This window comes from Pollicipes pollicipes, unplaced genomic scaffold (genome assembly GCF_011947565.3).
Source record: "Pollicipes pollicipes isolate AB1234 unplaced genomic scaffold, Ppol_2.1 Scaffold_6052;HRSCAF=7182_pilon_pilon_pilon, whole genome shotgun sequence".
NCBI classification, from domain to species: Eukaryota; Metazoa; Arthropoda; class Thecostraca; order Pollicipedomorpha; family Pollicipedidae; genus Pollicipes; species Pollicipes pollicipes.
In genome coordinates this window covers 17,744,379-17,764,951 of record NW_023596805.1, presented here as the reverse complement: position 1 = coordinate 17,764,951, position 20,573 = coordinate 17,744,379, and the positions used below count along the sequence as shown (strand labels likewise).

General features: G+C 48.8%; 2 protein-coding genes across 2 annotated transcripts; both read left to right on the top strand.

The window, feature by feature from the left end:
* The first annotated feature begins 4,447 nt into the window (after positions 1 to 4,447).
* LOC119104301 (neuropeptide-like protein 31) lies at positions 4,448 to 5,934 on the top strand. The gene is made up of 2 exons (XM_037227999.1): positions 4,448 to 4,623; positions 5,787 to 5,934. The coding sequence occupies exons 1-2, from the start codon at positions 4,448 to 4,450 to the stop codon at positions 5,932 to 5,934; spliced, it is 324 nt and encodes a 107-aa protein (XP_037083894.1).
* Positions 5,935 to 8,786: 2,852 nt separating this feature from the next.
* On the top strand, positions 8,787 to 19,888 carry LOC119104300 (eggshell protein). The gene is made up of 3 exons (XM_037227997.1): positions 8,787 to 8,964; positions 18,708 to 18,891; positions 19,741 to 19,888. Exons 1-3 carry the CDS (start codon positions 8,787 to 8,789, stop codon positions 19,886 to 19,888), a joined length of 510 nt encoding a protein of 169 aa, XP_037083892.1.
* The last annotated feature ends 685 nt before the right edge of the window (positions 19,889 to 20,573 follow it).

Here is a 20,573-nt window from a genome sequence, read left to right as displayed (position 1 = left end):
CGAAAATCTCATGCAATAATATCCTCTTATTTGTCTGGCAGAACTCAATGTGTAAAAATCAGGAATTATCTATCAACAATCAAAAACGTAACAATGGGAGTACCCCAAGGATCCATTCTCGGCCAAATTCTCTTCTTAATGTACATAAATGACTTGTCTAAATTAAGCACTAACATGATTTGTCTGTCTTACGCTGATGATACCGCGATTGCTTCAAAAAATAAAGGCATTGTTGAACTTCAAGACAATGGCAATACGCTTTTGCTTCTAATAACTTCCTGGTTTGCTGCTAATTTTCTTCCCTGAACGCATCAAAAGCGTTCAAACAGCATTACACTACCTTTTCTTCGCATTTGCAACTAAATGTGCAACTTAATAATTCACCTATTGAAGAAAAAAAGAAATGAGATACCTTGGCGTAATCAACAACAAATGTCTTAAATTTACAAGCCACATTAATTTTGTTTCAAGCATATTAAGTGGAAATATTGGAATGATAAGTAGGGTTAGGTGCTTTATTGATAAAACGTCACATCTACTCTATAACACTTCGATTCTTCCTCATCTAGATTATTGCTGCTTGATTTAGGGTATAAGTTATGCTTCTCAACTAGATCGGTGGGTAATTTTGCAAAAAAAGGCTGTGCGTCTTATAGAAAGTGTATATCCTCAACAAAGCTCAGAGCCAATCTTTAAAAAATATAAAGTTTTGAAACTATCGGATATTGCTAAATCCCAAATGCTAATTGTGATGCACAAATTTGCAACTTCACAGCTCCCTGCATCATTCGATTTAATTTACAAGCCCTACGAATCAAATGACATGGATGTGAGGCGAGCAAAACATTTAGACCAACCTTTCTTTAATCGTAATTATAGACTATTTACCGCATCTTGCCTTGGCTCTAAACTGTGGAACGACATTATGGTTTCTTATTTTCCAAGAACAACTGATATCTCTGTATCAAAAACCATCGTTAAGAATATCATCCGCAAGGCATTTCGTGAATACGTATCAACGCAGCCAACATATTTGAAGACATTGCAATCCTTTGGGCTGCACATACCCAACGCACTTCATATTTGACCTTCTTCATGTTCCATAATCAATTTCTGATATAGTTAAAGTCATGCACATATACCCAAATTCACGGCGCTGGCTCCGGGAGTTCTCCCAGCAACAAGCTCTGCTTAGCTGGGTGGACTCCCTGGACATCCAGCTCAAAACCCAGCACGAAAATGACCGGGTAAATGCCCCCTCCGACTTGTGTGACTGTATAGCCCCTACTGACACTGTGAATTGAGTGGTTGTAGCTTATTGGGCGGTTATAGCGGCTGTCATTAGCTGACTTTGGCTAATGACTACTTTAAGCCTTCCCATCTATGATTTTCCCTGCCTATTACATAACACAATTCCTTCGGGTCTGCACCACCCCTTCGCCTGCTTCTTTACGTTTGTTTCATCTTCCTAGCTGGGAACGCCGCGACCTGATTTTATGTTTTCTGGTGTTAACGTACGGTCTACTGTGTCGCTGGGATTGATGGAGGGGCACTCTTGGTTTCCTGTTCTTGGGAAACGGCATAGAAGTAAAAATCTAAAAAAATTAAATCAAATCAAATCAATATCCCTGAAAAACACAGAAAAACAGGGAACTGGAGTCTGTGTGACAACCATCGGGCTACCTGCAGTGATAAGGGATGTTGTTGCGTTAATAAGGGTTCCTGTGCTGATCCGGGGCCAAGTGCGCGGGTCAGAAGGACTCCCGTGTCAGGGATCGGAACAACGTGATATAATATATCCTTCTAAACGCTTTCGGGGCGACCAGGAGATCCGCCCCCCCCCCCCCGTGTCACCAGAATAGTAGCCAGAAGACACTGCAATGTAACGGAATGGTCCTTTAACCCTTGATCGGAAACGGTAATGTACCCCTGGTGTTCTACTCAAGAGGCCGCTTGCCCGGAAGGAAAAAAGAAGTCTCATTATTGTTGAGTCAATGGGTGTCTCATTATTGTTGAATAGGGTGGAACGAAATGAGCTTAAAAAACGAGCAAAGTCATGCCATGTTTGCCTGAGAACGCTCATTTTTCAGAACGCATTTTTGAAGCAAATTACATCAAAAGGCTTGAGCATGCACGCCCGCAACCTCGAGAGCAAACCACCAGCTTCCAGCCCCACTTCACGGTGCTTTAGGGGCCAATCCGTTGTCTTCATCAGTCTAAAAATTGCACACGTGAAATATGCGTTCAGACTGTCTTCTAAATACAACATCGGATGCCATGAAACGTTCAAGGATGCTTTTTCAGAAGCGTCGTCATTTTCGTCCACACGTTGGCCACAACTTAATATTAACTGCTAGACCGACCCTGCGCGGCCTACGGAGACTGCAACGCCTGGGGTCGAGGCTTGTGTTCGTAAGATTTTCGAGTGCGCATTCTCAAAATTACATCACACAACTTGTATTACTTGCCGATTATAGTGTTTAAAGGCAATTTTTTCAGAAGCGTCATCATTTTCATCCACCGGTGGGCCACGGCTAAATATTCACTACTGGGCTAACGCTCCGCGGACTACGAAGACTGCAACGCCTGGTGTCGAGGTTTTTGTTGCTAAGATTTGCAAGCGCGCATGCTAAAAGGCACGTTACATAAATCGTATCACTAATCGATTCTGGCTGAATGGTGAATATTTTCAGATAAACTTGGCTTGGCCATGTTAATACACCTTGTTGATCACTCGATCTGCAATCAATTTGTCATCTTCAAATTTAAATCAAACACATCGATCTACAATCTACCTTCACAATGTCCTCAATGTCTTTCGAGCTCAAACAAAAAAATTGACAAGGCTTCTGAATTTTATCGGTTTGGAAGGAGTCAGCTAACCATTGAAAATTAAGAGCGGCGGTGATTTACTCCATTCAGTCGTTCAGCGCCTGATTTCTGCAGTTTATTTACCTCAAAATACGAACAGAATTGAGCTCACGGTAGCTCTTGGTTTCTGTTTTGGTTTCAAGGTAAAAATAACACTAAAACGAAGGAAACGGTGTCACTAGTTAACAAGTAAGCCATAGCCGTTTTTTTTGGGGGGGGGGGGGTATCACCATAAGATGGGCTTTTGTCGGCCTTGCAAAGGCTCTGGCTACGCCCCTGTCTACACACAAAAGCAGGCCAAGTCGTATACATTGCATGATTGGCAGTGAAGTGTCCGTCGGACCAATTCTTACCTAAGGCAGGCAGCTGCCTGGAGGCTATTTTTCTGCGATGGTGTGGTGTGAGAGAAGATAATTCGGAAAAAGATACTGTTGCAGCTGTCCAGCACATGTTTCATACAACATGTAGTAGTGACGCTGATCCAAAAGTATGCAACAAAGCAGCCATACGATCAGTTCGCAGTCAGTCATGCTTGAGGCATCCGGGCCAGTGCAGTGGCCACCGGCGGTCAGGAGCAGGGTCCAGATAAGGAACATATGACAGATGGGCCTGATTATGTGACTTAATTCTTAAAAGAGAACCTCCAGTATAATGGCTTTTGTCATTGTTTCTAGCAGTTTCAAGCTCCCGAATTTGTTTCCGCCTAAATGCTGCGACAAGTCTTATCTCTTGAAAAGCAGCCAGCGAAATGAAGGCGCACAAAAAAATTTGCCGCACTGTGAGCAATCGGTCCACTTTCAAAATTTTCACCATCCTATATCTGGGCCTTATTTTGGCATCTACGCTGTCGAGGCAGATGCTTCCTCAATGAGCCCAAACGCCTGCCCGCTCGTGTTATGTATACTGTGTTTTGTAAGTGTAGTTGTATGCGACCAAATTATGAGTCCCTAAAAAATATTCAATAATCTTTACTTCAAAAAACTTCTGGTACCGGGGGCCAGGCTGCACATTGTGAAGACCCAGCCAAAGTAGTGGGGGCCCAGCACAATATCGCGGGCCCCAGCCCAACATTGGAAGCCCAACTCAACATGGAGGGCATGCCACCCCCCCCCCCCCCCTCCCCAGAGATGCAATGTTGCACCCCGGCCTCTGAATGTCTTAGACCATCTGGGCTCATCAGCGTGTCCGCCGAATCCTTGTGGCTCCCGTTGATCGTTCGACAACAGCCCCTAGGCGTGAGCGGTAGGATCATGGGTTGTGCAGGGTCTCAGGCGTCTCTCTGCCGGTCTCCGGGACCCGGCAGGGAGCACACAGCTGACCGCAGACAGTACCTGGCCCTGGGCGCTGCTGTTGAACGATCGGCAGAGGTCACGGACAGTCGGCTCACCCCACATGGAGTCGGCGGGCATGTCGAGGGACACCGGATGGTCTTAGATGCCCCGAGGCGTCAGCCGTGGGAGAACGTGCGCTGGGGGGTCGGCTCCCCGCGGGCGGGTATAAGAGCGGTGTTGGGTGTCGGCATCACCACACACACACCTGCACCTCACCCCGAGCTCAGCCCAACCGCAGCTCCGTCATGTCTCGAGCAGTCGTATTCGGCCTGACACTGGCCCTCCTGGTGGCCCTCTGCTTGGCGCAGACGGCAGACCAGGGCCTGCTCGGTGGCTTCGGCCTCGGCTACTCTGGCTACGGACGCTACGGACGGCTGGGCGGACTTGGACCGGACGGCCGCTTCAGAGGGTACGCTGGAGGGTACGTGCTAATTTCTGCTGTGCAGGTCGGAGCGGTACTGGACTTACAGATTATTTTTCTGCGCCCTGTTGGGTCTGTCGAGTCCTTGACCTCCAGCCAGGTGCACCCTGCACATAGGCCGGAAATGACTACATTTTACTCAATACTCAACACCAACGAAACGCCTAACCTGAATTATGCAAGAAAATCGAACAGGAACGTATCTAGCCAAATGGGACCTGGACCCGACAGTCAGAGTACATCTGAGAGCATATCATCTTTTTTTCGCTGGCTTCTATGAAGAGACGTGAGTTGTATGCTTGGCTATGGCGTGTCCCTCGTTGGCTATGTCAAGGTCTATACACATATGTGCTTAGACACTAACGGCACACTGTGGGAACCTCTATCTAAGCTCATAAAGAAGTTCTTAGATAGCCATGCCGATGGTGTAGTGGTAAACGTCGTAAACGGTAGCGTGATAGTGAAGTGGTTGATCTGCGGTAACCGCCGCGCGTCTGTGAAACCAGAGGTACGGGGTTTCATTCCCCGCCGTGCCCGGCCTTCTTGCCAGCGTGAGAGGCAGGTGACGCCACACAGCCTCGGCAGCAGGCTTCATCGTAAAGCCCGAATGACGACGACGATGTGCTTGGATGTTTGGGCGATACCACTAGTGAGCTTGATCCCTGATGACTTAGTTCTTGTCCTCTATCACATTATGAATTAGAGCCAAAGTGTTCATTGCAATCATGCCATGTATTGTCATGACACATGTGAGACATAACAACCCTACACGTTTGTATGTGCCGTCATAATGCCTGTTATGTGATGCCTGTTGATGCATGCTGTATTTCATGTTATGGCAATATGTGATACGCATACTCCACTTAAATGGTTGTCTTTGTTGCTTGAGTTCAATGTCAGCATGTGGGCTCAGTGACGAACAGCGTGTTGCGATTTACAGTTCAAAAACGTAATCTTGCGAAACCCTTGAGATTTTGCTGTTATTTGTGGTCAGCTGCTCCGTTTGAGTTTACTTTTTTCACTTTTTCAGCTCAGTTACCCTGTTGCAATGGAATACTTCCCTGTCTCCCGTTCCGGCTAAGACTACCAATTGCGTATGGAAGCCAGCGGACACCGCGTACGAAAACATCGGCACTGTCCTTGACTGTGCGGCTCATTGGCAGATTCGCCGGCCCGCTGGGCGGGTACTCCAGCTCGGGCCGTAGCTACAACAACTACTGGAACGGCTACGACGGTCGCTACGGCGGTACGGCCACCGATCCAGAGAGCTACGGCAGCTACGGCGGCAACGGCTTCGGCGTCTACTACTAGAAGCTCGATCTGGTAGTCAATCTATTGGTCAACGAATGCTGATTTTGTGTGTGTCGTAATCTGACTATCGTGGATGGTGATGCGCCAATAATTCGCTGCTGTAAAATTGTCTATGATTTGTTGCTAACATACAGTATTTTCTTTCTAAAGGCCGCCTCTCATCCGTCCTTCATCTGGCCCAAGGACTCGTCCGACTTCTCCGTATCTTGTTATGAGTATGAGAAGGTATGACCTCAATAAGAAACGTGCGAGCAACAAATAAACCCCTCTCCGATGTATCAAAGGGCGCCTCCCAAGTTTGCAGACGCTCCTGAGGCCAAGAGAGATGCTAGCACTCTAAACAACAAGAGGGCACCCTAAATCCCGCCGGTTTGCGCCCGAGTGATCAAAAGATCGCTGTTAACGTCTGGAAGATGAAACAGCGGTTGACGAAGATCCCTCCGTTGGCTAATGTCCCCTCGCTCAAAGAGAAATCACCGGATTCGGCTCACTTGATTTAGAGATGCCAAGTTGCTTCGTTTTCTTCGTTGATTTTTCTCTCCGCCTTTTTAACCAGAACAGCCTAGACTGAGGGAATCAGATGCTACAAATTTGCCCAGATTTAGAAACCAACAATGATAACTAACTAGCTATCTAATGACTGCTTCAAATGAAGTTTCTGTGCTATCAACGTTTAATTGGTGCAGTGTGGTATTTGTAAACCCATAACAGTCAGGAGCGAAGTCAGGAATTTCGGGGGTCCAACAGAGATATTGACTGGTTCATAGATTTGGATGGATTCAGGGACCATAGTCCATTGGTCCATGGTCCATGAAACGTAGATCGTATATCGAAATGAGCTAACAATTTATAGTGGCATGGCCAAATCATCTTCGCCTGGAGATGCTCAGTCTTTTGCCAGACTGGACAACTGAAAGTAATCGCTTAAATCAATTTTGACTAAGCGCGCTCTTGACTCAAGAAGCAAAAACACTGGCACCTGGCGTTGCAGTCTCTACAGACCGCGCGGCGTCAGCCGCAATTAACATTATGCGGTTCTTAATGGTCGGACGAAAACGACCGCGAATCGGTTCATAATACGTCAAGACAGTTCTTCAAATAAAACCAGTTTGTATAGGTTATCCCACGCCGAATATTTCTGATGTTGAATTTAGAGACCTTGTGCGCGGATTGGTATTTAGAGCACCGATAACTCCCGACGTAATCACTAAATCTTCATTGGTTGTGTCGTTCTAACTACTAGCCCGGCCGGAGAATGGGCGTCCAAGCTGTATGCGTGAAATATACGCATTAGCCTTATCTTTTCAAAGGAACAAATGGGATGAATGGTGTGTTTCGTACGCCCATCGCCGCCCATCTAATACTGACTGCAGCAGCCAACGGCACTGATTTCGACAGAAACTTCAAAACCGGGCATCGATAGCGTAACTTCTTAAAAATGCGAGCACGCATGCCCAAAAATATTCCACATAGCTATTTAACTAGTCGATTCCGAAAAAGGGCGAACATTCTAAGGCAGGCATGCGTTGGCCTTGTCAAAACAAGTTTTGACACGCGTCCAACCCACCCCAATGAACTTCCGGAGAACCCCTCACCCTTCCCAGCAGGGGGAGGATAGAACACTATGGGCATATGACCTTCCCCATTCAGTGCCTGAGGGCTCTTCCGTCCCAGTGTCCCGAGTACCTACCGGCTGTCGTGCCGGCTCCACTGGCCGCCTTGTCGATCCGGATCGCGGTGGATCGATCGATTCGCCAGGCGCTCTATTGACAACCTCTGGAGATACAGCTCTCGATGGTAATGTCGTAATGTTGAAGATGCGCAGGCCTGCATGCGCGGAGTTATTCCGGGTCCAAAGGGATGCAAAAGCGTGGGCGTGTCCAAAATTTACAGGAAAATAGTGTGGCTACGCTAAACGGCCTTTGCGGCAACTTAAGTTCATTAACATCATCTTTGTGTATCTTGGATCATATGCCGCCGAAAAGTGGACCGCAGCACTCTCTGGAAGCGGGCCTAGTCAAGGATAGCCACCGGGCCGCGTCATAAAGTGTCGTGATGCGACAAATGCTGGCAAGTCAGGTGATATTCTGGAAACGGCGGGTCATTCTCAGATACCCAGGGCAACTGGAAAAACCGATTGTGTCACGGTTTGTGGAATCTACAAAGCCGTGAAAGCGTGCCCGCCAACTTTTTCCCTACAAACAGAAGGAGGTCCCAGTTCCACTGCACGCGACACGTGGCGACAGGCTTGGATGCAATCAGGTTAACCGTTGTGGATCCGAGGAAGGAAAATGACACCATTGTCGTAGATTAGTTGCATCACATCGGTCATTTGAATTGCAACAGCGCTCTTCCAGCCATTACCATGGCAAACATAAATCTTCTGACAGAGTTCGTGGAAGCTCAACAAATGCCTTCGCACAGAAATGAGTGATGCAAAAGGTGACGTTGATGGCCCCAAATAGCTTACATGCATTGCCAAACGGCCAGACAGCTACAGTTCAAATCTATAGCCAACGCGTCTGCCACGCTAGGGCTCAACATCCCCTGACATCATTTAACGAGTCACGTGCGATGCATGCCGCCGCTCCTGCGATGAGGGTACAGCTGCAAATATGGTCATGGCGTGATATGCATGACGACAAATACTGGTGGGGCAATTCCGAGTTTCACTGGCAGGTTATTGCAATCACGTGACAGGGCGGTTGTGTAGCTTTATTCGCCTGAATATTTTATCACTGCTTCTTGCAGCCGGTTGTGCGATCAGCGGAACTGCCAGAAAAAGCGTGCGTTTTTTTCCGGCTGGACAAGTACAAAAGATCTCTCCGGCCCAGAGGCATCACACACCAGCCATGAAGTTCCTGCTGTTCGCCGGTCTGCTCCTGTTGGCCGTCTCTGTGATGGTGTCCGGCTCTGGCCTCCGGAAGTGCTACGGGTGGAAAGTGGGCGTGAACTGCCCCTACCCACCCCAGCACCAGTGCTACACCAACTACGATTGCATCGACCAGTACAAGAGCACCTGCTGCATCGGTTCGTGCTACAACGAGTGTCGCTGACGTGGCCTCCGCAGACACTCCAAGATGTCAAGAAGTTTTGAAGAAATGAACGGGTGGGGGTAGTTGCCCTCCCTTCTCTGCGAGATCCTCATGACAGACGTACAAGTGCGTTCTCCGGCTTCTCGTTCGTCAAGTGCGGTGACATCAGCAAGACTTCTATGCTCATTGCAGGCGAGCATAAGGTCGCGAGTTATAGTTTCGTTATTGGTTATGTCTCCAGTATGAAAATAAATGGCACTTCCTTACCCGATGTCTGCTTCTGACCCATGAGCGCTTTTGATCCATGAGTCCTCATAAAACGTCAGCCGAGAAAGAGATAAGTGATCACTGATCGAGTGCGGTATGCTTTCTAAATGCGTGCACGGTGATCCAAAGCTACGGCAAAGACGTCTTTACCGCATGACAGCAAGAGTTTCTCAGAGTATTCGGACGACCACATTCTATGAGAATCCAAGACTAACGATTCTGTTTCTGCTATTTGTCCACCGTTGCGATTTCGTATCAGATGACACCGCTTCCGTCATGTATGTTGGAACAACATATAATCATACCTCAGGCGTCCAGTTGTGAGTTCTAAAACTTGCGAGCGTGCATGCTCTATACAATGTTGGCGTAGCTTTTCTCAGCCACCAGTTCTGACCGAGGGTTAAACATTCTCAGACCAGCATGGGTTAGCCATCTTGATACAAACTGGGCACTCCACTTTCATTTGTAACCTGCGTTCAAGGATCCTTACTATCTCTGTAGAACCTAGAACAACTTTGGCAAATCCTCCGATTTTCACCGAGCCGTTGCAAAGTGAATAGCTCTGTCAGTCAATCCCACACAATCATTTTACGTCCTCTTTCCTCAGTTTATTGACTTGTTGATAAAAATATAGTTGCAATTTTTTGTTAGGCGGGCCAAGTCCAGTTTTTGGGGGGGAGAATGGCCGTTCGCCATGGGGGGACCCTTTTTCTTCCCTGTCCTTCCTCCATTACCAAGGCTTTTGCCGTGCTTCTGAACCTTATTGAACCTGTATAACCGAACGAAACATGTACAACCAACTGAAAAGTCTACTCATACTAAGCAGTCATTTGTTTTCAGTTGAAAACTTTGTTAACAAACTGAAAAGGTTCAACACGTCACAAGGTTTCTTGTCAAGGGCATATCACGTTCACGTACAGACTGTTAAGCGATGAAGTTGGCCACCGAGTGCGCTACTGCGCTCAAACTATGGGAAACGCTGTTGCGTGCTGTTTCCTTAGGATTGTTTATTATTAGTGATCAGGAAGTTCAGCCGGATGGTGGTTGAAATCTTCATGTCCCCTGTGTACTCCTTTCTCAGCACTTGGGTGTCTGTCCTTTATCGCAGTCTGGGGAACATCACTTTGCAAGCCATGTTGACAGTCAGATGAGGCAATGATTATTGACAGCACTGAGATGAAAATCGCAAATCCGTTTGATCCTGTGGCACAAAAGGTAACTTCCTCTTCACATAAGCACACGAGTACTTTGGAAGTTCCTGTTGGTACAGCAGCTGGAGGTAGGCTGACCTGACCTGTCCGCATGGTGACCTGTCCTGGCGGCCGCGATCACATGGCACGACCTTCAGAGGTCGTGCAATGTTTGAGAAATATTACATTGAAGGTCGTCAGACGCTTTGGGTTCGAACGTATCTCGGAACAAAGCCTTAGGCAGAGTGGTCCGTGCACTTTTGCAGCAATGCAATCCTCTGTAAGCGAACATATGTAAGGGAACACCACTCTGGTAATAATGAGGGTACGACTTCTCAGCAAAAATATATGTATGTTTTCTCTTACAAGAAGCAGGGTTTTAGGAGAGCGTAGACTATCCCGCTCCTATCTGACGATAGAGGGGGACGAATCTCCCGCCCTCTCGGTGGCGCGGCTCTTGCGTCTATGGCGAGAAAAACAGAAATGGACCTAAGTGACCCAGTTCTGCTGCGCCTGGGGTGATATGCTGCATGTTCACCTCAGTGAGACACGCTGGGTTGGACGTCCATATGACGCAGTTCTGATGTTCAGCAAACATGCCGTTTTAACATCCCAGTTTACTGAATGTAGCTATAGAATAAAACTGCACGATTGCATCGATTTATACGGCCATCATGAGGCAGTTGACATTGATTCCTATGCAGCAAAGCAGAAGCAAGCTACCTAGACTTCTTGGCAAATGGCGGCGAGGCCCAGAGTCTGATTATCACTATCACGCGTCCAGGACATAGTGGTGTCAGGGGCAGTTGGCATGCAGCACTCAATCCCGATGAAAAACGTGAAATAGGATCAATTTCGTTCAAAATAATTGTGAACATGGTGCGCTCAAACATAAGTTAACATAGGACAGTTTGTAGCCCAATGGCTGATAGCAATAACATCAAACACGAACACCAATTCCGGCTCATTACCTCAGAAGCTTATATTGGTGTTGACTCCCCACACTATCACGGCTGATAAGAAAGACGCTCTCTGGCATTGTGGTCCGCGCAGCACGCACTCCAGCACAGTCTGCACAGCGCGCGGTCCAGCACGGCTGCACAGCACGCAGGCTGGCGTGGTCTGCGCAGCATGCAATCTGGTGTGGTCCGTGTAGCACGCAGTCTGGCGTGGTCTGCGCAGCACAGAGTCTGCCTGCACCCTCGTTCGCTTCACGCCCTCGGCGGCGGAAAACAGTGGCACTGCTCGCCACCGGCTCCTATGGCACAGAGCGTGCGACAGATGGCGTCCCAGTCCAGCGTGGTGGCGGCTGTGGTTGAGGTGGCGGTGCCTGTCGTCGTGGTGCTGGTTGCCGTCGCGGTGGTGGCCGCTGGTTGCTCGCTTGTGGCGATGCTGCTCGCTCGGCTCCCGTGGACGTACAGGAGGAGGAGCGCCGCGAGCCACGCGACCAGCTGCATCTTCCCCTGCCAAGCAGGATGACACCGGCGTAAACGGCACGCGATCATTGTCCAGAGGCGAGGCGTCGTGGGCACCGCCATAGAACACGTGCTTTGTCATGTAGTAAGAATATTATAAGCCAATATTAACTTAAATCTTCGTAGAGTTGTGGTAGACGTGTGGTCCGCTGCTTAGCCGCCACGAAATCAAGGCGAGGAAACAAATGACAACAAATAATTGGGAAACCAGGATAACAGCCAAGGGAAAACTTGCATCATGTTGGAAAGGTAAAGTGGGTATTTTTAACTGCAAATAGTGAAAAACAAGAAGAGGGGCTGGCAGCGGCGCAGCCAGGACACCCAAGGAACACGCTCCAGTCTTAGATTAATCTTAGACATAAATTGACCAACTGGGCATGATGTGCAGGTGCTGATTGAATTATAAGTCGCTCATGTTTTATAACATCGTATGTGTATCGCTGGCGTTGCATCACATTTGCATGTGTTGCGTATTCCGTGTTTATCTACGTAATATGTACTGACCCGGCGTTAGAATGGACACTCGCTGGATTTCGCCAAGGTTAGCAATAAAAATAACAACAGTAATGATAATAATAATGATAATAAAACAAGAAGAGGGGCCAGCAGCGGCGCCCCGCAGTTCTAGTTATATCGCAGCACCTGTGAATCACATTGTCCTCACTAACTTCCACACCGACGAATTGATGTTATAAGCCGTTGCAAAACATTACTTCCCAATGTATGGCCCTTTTTGGACCGACCGTTGGCCGGCGCATGGAGACTGCAACGCCGGGCGCCGGTGCTTTTGCGCTCAAGAATGAGACTGCGTCTCCATCACTATTTGGCTTTTTCACTAATCGACTCCGAGGAATGAATGAGCATCTCCAGGCGACCAGGTGTTCGGCATGTCAATACAAATTGTTTTACCCGCTTCGATATACGCTGGTGTTCAAGACATGATGCTTCCGATGCTTCTGTAAAAACATCAAAGTTCTAGCAGCGCCCTTGACTACGCTAACGGTTTTGAAAGGGTCCAGTTATCTGTTGTTAGAGGGATTGCACCAATGATTTATTCGATGCAGTCGTTTAATACTTAGGTCATTCACATCGATTTATACTAAAGATTTAGGGTGTGGGGTGGGGGTGGGGGTGGGCTGAGACCCTAACAACCGAGGCAGAGGGCCTCTTGCACCGATCGAAGGGCCTCTTGAGATCACCAAATGAGAATAGCGGGCCTTTATGACTGTCGGGGGCCGCCAATATCAGTCTGCATACCAGCCTGGCCCTGGACAGAGATTTCCAAGCAGCGGCACGGGCGGGGCCTATGAATAACAGTGACAGAGGACAGTGACAGACCAATGTGTGGTTATGCCACTGTCCACATAACCGCAATAGATGACAGAAAAAGCTGTGTCGGGGAGCTGGTCCAAGTACGCCAGGGCAAAATTTGCTGGACAGTGAGTCAGGAGCCTCAATACCAATCCCGCCGCCCGGTTTCAGCCAGGCATCCACAAACATTTAACGTCATTCACATCGATTTGTGCGAAAGATTTAAGGGGTGGGGGTGGGTGGGGGAGGGGGCTGAGACCCCAACAACCGCGTCTCCTCGGAGCGTGTGTTTCTTAACGAATTAAGTCAAGTTATGTTGAGCAACAGCAACTTTTGAGTTCACCATCTTAACATAATTCATTTCATAATCGGCCGCTTGTTTGAGCGGTATATTTTTACTCCTTCTGTTTACATCATTATTCTATGAAAAAGATCCTCATTTGAGTACACCAGTCATGACCATCGACAGAATACCCAATGGACGTAGGCTTGGTGTAATAACAAACTTTACCCCCAATTTTGTACTGTTCCAGGAAAAACTATGCTGTGGGCAAACCAACGTTTGGCAGGTCAACATCAGGTTGAGGACAGGGGATCCTTTGAACTGCTGTGATGGTACGTGATTGGTGGAGTAAATGCATCAACATGAGCCTCTCATTAGCATGCACTCTAACTCAGTTGACATCCACGCAAAACGATCGAAATACACAACGCTCTTGTGTTGATTGTGGGACCTCTCAAAGCTTGCAGCCCTTCCAGTAAAGACGAGACACGCATGGAGGTCATCGTGATCCTGCGAGGTCACCACTGCCGTGAGGGCGACCAAGGCGCAAAGAATGCTTCCACTTCCCCGTTCCGCAGCCATGTTCTTGCCACAGGTGTTCGATGACAGAATTCAACGTCACCGGAGCGGACGTCAGCTGTCAGGCTGTCCCTGCCTGCTGAAACTCCGCAAGGCTCCCGCTGTCCCTGACCTGACCTGACCTTGGTGTTTGGATTCTCCCGCGCTGCTCTCTCGTCTCTCCGTGACGCCTCCTACTGATCCGTCTCCGCGCTGACCTGACAAAGACCCCCGTCCGCTCTATCCCAGTTTATCGTGATGAACCTTCCTGGGAAAGCTCATCTGGCTACGAGGCCCTGTCCTTGGCGCTTATCGCAGATGGCGAGCGCTCAGAAATGCGGGCTTCACAGCTGTCAAAACCACCTCGTCACGACACGTGGTGCTTGCCTGTTTTGTTAGCTTTACAAGCATCCCCTAAAACATCACTCAAACAAGTTGAGGTGTATTGCAAAGCTGGTTAACGAAGTTCCAAACGGAAGGGGTTCAGCCCCTTCTAAAGTGATCTGACTGTTATAAGTATTGATTTTTCGGGCGGCACGGGCCTTGGACAACATGAAATTCACCGTGTACAAATCTCTCAGGCATCGCTATATCGCCTGAACAGGTAAGCAAACAACGCCGTTCAAATTCACAACTATCTGGAGAATTAACCCTCGCCCTGATAGAGGAAGAGAGGGGGGTCGATGCGACGCCCATGAGGGTTTTCTGGGGATATCTCTTCGTCACATCGTGTAATTGCTTTCAAAATTGTGAAGCATATTGGACATTCATTGCGCGAGTTTTGAAGGTACAAATCGTCTCTAGCTTTTCTTTTTTCCAAGCAGTGACGTTATTAATGAACACTGTCTGGTGATCATCGGCCAGTGCGGGTGGTGGGCGAGAGCCGGGAGAATCTACCGACCGCTCGCGGCGAGCCGACACTGTCACGTCAAAGGAAATGTTTCACATTTGAAGGTATTAAAGCAAGCATCAGGTATGGGGAAACAGGCTCAGTTATGACTGTTGGTATACTTTTCAGTGGAAAAGACTGCTCTAGACGGCACAATGCTTTGTTTAGTAAACATGCTCCCCGATGCGTCATGGTTAAATTACGTCATCGTACCTTGCAGAAAATTGACTGAGGGCCAGTTGACAGCCGTTATGTTTGGAAATCACGCTCACGATCTCCAAATATGATCGCCTCGAAAATTATATTTTTGATCTTAATCGCCGCATGGCTGAGAAATGATGGATTTGGCAGGATAACGGCAGGACTTAAATGGTGTCATCATGCCATCATGAATGCCAAGGTGACTTCAACATACTCTCCCCGAAATACTCTTTCCATTATCGCAAGCGTATAGCTCAAAAACTAAGGGAAATTAGGTTTTAACTAGGGCAGGATTATAAACAGCACCGGAAGGTTTCAAGGTGACTTTTTCAGCTCAAAACCAATATAAATGTGGAACAATTCCTTTAATCGAGCCTTACTGCGTGAGATCGAGCTCAAAACACATCAAGTACATGACATGTTTTGACCTTACATACTGCATGAGCTCAAAACACATTAAGTGCATATCAATGTTCTTAGACTTAAAGGGAATGTTCCACATGTGTATGACGTTTTGAACTGAAATCGCCCTCTTAAGGATATTTTGATGCAGTTCACGGATATGCCCTTTTCAACGTCCAAAACGCTCTGGTCCCTGAGTTACACGCCCGCAAAGTACGAAAAGGCTTATTTACAGCCAACTTCAAAATTGCCTTCTGATTAATGACGTCATAAGTTGGACGTCATAAGACACCCTAAGTTCTGATAAGTTGGAAACGGCAGGGGAGGGAGTCCCACTAACCCAACCCCTATCCCATCAGTACGCGTTGGTAAAAGGAGCGAAGAAGGTCAAGGGCTAAGGCATGTTTCAAGAATAAAAGCTAGATATTGGGGGGGGGGGAGAAGCTATCCTTGCTGCATGCGTATAGGCTGTGCAATTTTTGAAAGCCCAATGTCTGAGCTAAGTAATCGCAAAAACTGGAAGTGCACACATGACATTTCACACAGAAATTCGGTTCAATCCTTACCCAATGTTGACGCCATTTCAAATACAACTTGACTGGTCCAAAGACAGGCGAGTAGCATCAACTCTCACTTACCGCCTTGTAAGCCCATTGTCAATAAGCTGTAGCCTTAGTTTCTAGACCGCCAGAGTACCTGGTCAGTGTTCGATGGTCCCCATGCCTCGTCGTAACCCCGCGTAACGGAGGCGCGGGTCAGGTGCAGGGGCGTGTCTAAGATTTTTAGCCGGGGGGTGAGGGGGTGAGGGGAGGACATCCCCAAGACGGCGGACAAGCATGCCTTTCAAAAGGCAGGCCTGGCCTTCAGGAAACTGGTGTCGTTTAAGGCTTGGCTGCTCCAAGGTTGCATTTTGCATCGGCCATTGGCCAGTCAGTATGCTTCCCTCGGAAGGCTTACACCAGCCTGCCCCCTGAGCCCAGTTCGCCATTGACTTACGACTCTGAGCCCAGTTCGCCATTGACTTACGACTCTGAGCCCAGTTCGCCATTGACTTACGACTTGAGCTCCGCGCACTGATGGGACATTATAGATACACGGCAGTGGAGAATGCCCTCAATTCCAAACATGGGCACAGGCGGAATCAGCTGATCCTAACCCCGTGAAGACCTATGGCGCGCAGCAATGGCGCATGTGAATTTTATTCAAATAACTTAAATAATTATACCCAATATTGGTAGGCGATATATAGCTAAGCACATTATTTTCGATCGCACTTTCCACATGAGATCGAGACTTGCCTGTTTGTCGGACGTACAAGGCCTTCAACAGCGCATCGACGGTTGCTATGTGCTGCTATGTTAGTACTGCCGACTTACTTGTAAAAAACGCGCTTACTTCGCCTCTCGGCCGAGTAGGAGCGGGCTTGGGCTGTGATGTCATAGGCAAAGAATAGGTTCATGCCGAAGTAAAGAATGGCCTTTCATTGGCTCTTAAAGAACGTGGCCCTGGCAGCAGTGAGAGGCCGTTGGTCGGCCCGGCCGTGCTGACGTGGCGTCATCAATGTCTGCCAGTGTCCACAACACATCAGTCAGGGCCTGCGTGCAGCAACGTTTTTGAAGTGGCTCTAGATAGGTAGTGTACCCAAGAATTTGGAATGGGAAAGCCGCGGCAATGAAAACTCCGCAAGTAGCTGAAGATACGTCTTCTGTTTATTCTCGGGGACAGCCTTTGTAGGATTTCCACTAAGAATGACAGTTTTCACGACAAACATAATGTCATGCGAATCACAGTTTTACATGCTGCGCAGAATTGGGTTCGTGCGGTTATTTCATGAAGTTTAATTTTGAAGGGCACCTTCCTTTTGTGTAGCTGCTTTGCGCATAAATGCTTTTACTATGGAGAGAGAACAGCAAACGGTATAACTTACCGATTACAAATCAAAACAATCGCTGCTTACTATGCCGGAACATAAATTTCGAGTGCATGGCTTGTGCATTGCACAGTTTGCTGGAGCTGGTAAATATCGACTGGTCAGTTATTCAGGCAGGCGTTCTGAGAATGTTCGCTTTGCTGATAGGCACGGCCAGTAGCCCTGCTGGTAGATGGGTGGGATTGACAGAACTTATCTGCCGGCCCGGCGTGCCACTCGTTGGTGGCTCCCGTTTACTCGGCAGCCAACGGACTCTAAGTCATCACATCTGAAAACAGCCGGCGAATGGAGCGGGCAGACTCCCATGGCCATTATGTCCATAAATCACAAGAGTATATATTAAACCCCTTAGAAATATATAATTGTGGTGCCTTCACTGGCCCACCCATCTCTTCACATGTCTATTGGACAATAGCTTGATAAAAACGTCAAAATATAAAAACTAGAAGTCTTGCTTTAGTATATTAGACCTGATTCCCTATCCCACTTTGTTGAACGCAACATGGCACGATTTTGCGATCAACAGTTTGGGTTTAATGCTACTTTTATGTGCGCACAGGGTCAAGATCCTGAGAAAGCCGATGCCTCTTCCAATTTGTGAAAATGTGCGCACTCATTTTTGCGATGAAAAAGTCGTTTCTCAAATCACGAACTCTTCAAAAGATCTTCTAGTGGAGCTACGCTCTAGAGTGCTGAGCCTTTCCGCTGGGTTTACGGCCAAATCTCCGCTCTCGAGTATACGGCCTCCGCTGAGACTTCCATCAATCCGGTTCGCACCAGTCTCGACCGCCTCTCAGAATGCGGCACCGGCCGCCAATTGGCTACGGTGCAGCGGCGGCAGCCAATTAGCGCGCTTCCCACGGCCGGGCGAGACCGGGAGGCGTCAGCGGTTGGATCATGGTTTGTGCAGGGTCACAGGAGTCTCTCTGTCCGTCCCGGCACCCGGCAGGGAGCACACGGCTGACCGCAGACGGTACCTGACCCTGGGCGCTGATGTCGAACGATCGGCAGAGGTCACGGACAGTGGGCTCACCCCACGAGTCGGCGGGCATGTCGAGGGACACCGGATGGTCTTAGATGCCCCGAGGCGTCAGCCGTGGGAGAACGTGCGCTGGGGGGTCGGTTCCCCGCGGGCGGGTATAAGAGCGGTGTCGGGTGTCGGCATCACCACACACACACCTGCACCTCACCCCGAGCTCAGTCCGACCGCAGCTCCGTCATGTCTCGAGCAGTCGTCTTCAGCCTGACGCTGGCTCTGCTGGTGGCCCTCTGCCTGGCGCAGACGGCAGACCAGGGCCGGTTTGGCGGCTTCGGTCCCGGCTACGGCCTCGGACCGGCAGGATACTCTGACTTCGGACGCTACGGACGGCTGGGCGGACTCGGACTGGACGGCCGCTTCAGAGGGTACGCCGGAGGGTACGTGCTGATTTCTGCTGTCCAGTTCGGTACGGTGCTGGCTAGCATCAGGCCATACCTGACGCATCAACTGGAGAGGCAAAGGCCGTCGTGAGCCGTCGCGTTCCGCCTCTCCAGTGAAAATGATCGTGAGGGACGCACATATATTTAGCAAATTGTTTCCCAAACGACACAGATCAGTTCAAGGAGTTAAAATTGTGCGCACTGGGAAATGAATTGCACGTGAATATAACAACCGAGACATTTACTGCTCTCCAGCAGGTTCCATATATTAGAAGCGGACAAAATAATGTGTCCCCCATACCCCCCCCCCCTCATTCCCCCGTGTTGCCGGGCGTAACCACCCAGTGAAAATTCCGAAGGGTAACAAGGTAACTAATGCTTCATTTCGCATGCATCATCGTTACTTCTGCTCTAAGCTCGTGGTATGTCCCATAGGTATGCCCATCTGCAGTCATGTTATACCCATCTGCGGTCATGGTATGCCCATTTGCTGTCACGGTATGTCCATCTACAGTCATGGTATGCCCATTTACAGTCATGGTATGCCTATTTGCAGTTAAGCTGTCGTCTTTGCTCGCCACTGGTGACCAACGGCATGCAGATTCATGCAATACCAATCATGGAAGAGAAGCGCAGAATAGCCCGGAAGATGAGGCAATGACTTATTAGTGACCAGCTGCCCCGTTTTTGATTGTGTTCTGTATGTTCTTCATGTCTGTCGCCCGGATGCAGTGGGGCGCTGTGTCTCGCTCTGTTTCAGCTAAATCTGTCAATTAATTGTTGTAGTCAGCAGACACCGCGTACGAAAACGTCGGTTATGTTCTTGACTGCGCGGCTCATTTGCAGTTTCGCCGGCCCGCTGGGTGGGTACTCCAGCTCGGGCCGCAGCTACAACAACTACTGGAACGGCTACGACGGTCGCTACGGCGGTACGGCCACATATCCGGAGAGCTACGGCAGCTACGGCGGCAACGGCTTCGGTGGCTTCTACTAGAAGTTTGTTTCCTTGGCGCAACTAAAGCTGTGTATTGCTGTTAATGTATGCCTCCGAAATTTGCAACAGATGTTTGGTTTAAGCACCAGTTTCCAGGATCTCGTCCATCCAATCGTCAGAAGATACCGCTATTTTGTGTCGTGTGCTGTTCTATGTCTTTGTGGGTTGTTTCCTGTGAGGTGCCAGTAATATACCGAAGTGAAACCAGCCATCTTTTTAGCACAGATATGCTTTGCCTCTACAGGCTGCCAAACACACTGGACACGCTCAACACGGTGCCGAATCGGATGTGAAGCCGACGTAAGGGTACAGTACTGTGTGCCGGCGGTGTATGACTGTTGTAAGACATGTTGTAAGGCATGCACATATTTCACAGAGAAGAAACGCATGTGTATGCCAACTTTAAACAAAACAAACGTACTTATAGCATCATTTTCCTGGAAAAAGGCATGCCACCAGTGGAAACTCTGTATATTACGGTCTTAGGGTGCGCTGTCTGCCTGCTTGTCTGCCCCAGTTTACGTTGCGTCGCGCCCGGGCCAAACGATGGGTCGTTGCGTCGCGCTCGGGCCAAACGACTTGTCGTTGCGTCGTGCCCTGGCCAGACGACAGGTCGCTGGGTGATGAAAATTTGAGATGATGCGCGAGTGCACCGGACAGCGTACGGTGTCATGCTTCGTGGTGA

Coding starts and splice junctions, on each gene's coding strand:
- LOC119104301 (XM_037227999.1), top strand. CDS start 4,448: ATGTCTCGAGCAGTCGTATTCGGCCTGACACTGGCCCTCCTGGTGGCC. Junction 4,624..5,786: donor TTCAGAGGGTACGCTGGAGG/GTACGTGCTAAT, acceptor GCTCATTGGCAG/ATTCGCCGGCCCGCTGGGCG.
- LOC119104300 (XM_037227997.1), top strand. CDS start 8,787: ATGAAGTTCCTGCTGTTCGCCGGTCTGCTCCTGTTGGCCGTCTCTGTG. Junction 8,965..18,707: donor CAAGAGCACCTGCTGCATCG/GTTCGTGCTACA, acceptor TGTCTCGAGCAG/TCGTCTTCAGCCTGACGCTG. Junction 18,892..19,740: donor TTCAGAGGGTACGCCGGAGG/GTACGTGCTGAT, acceptor GCTCATTTGCAG/TTTCGCCGGCCCGCTGGGTG.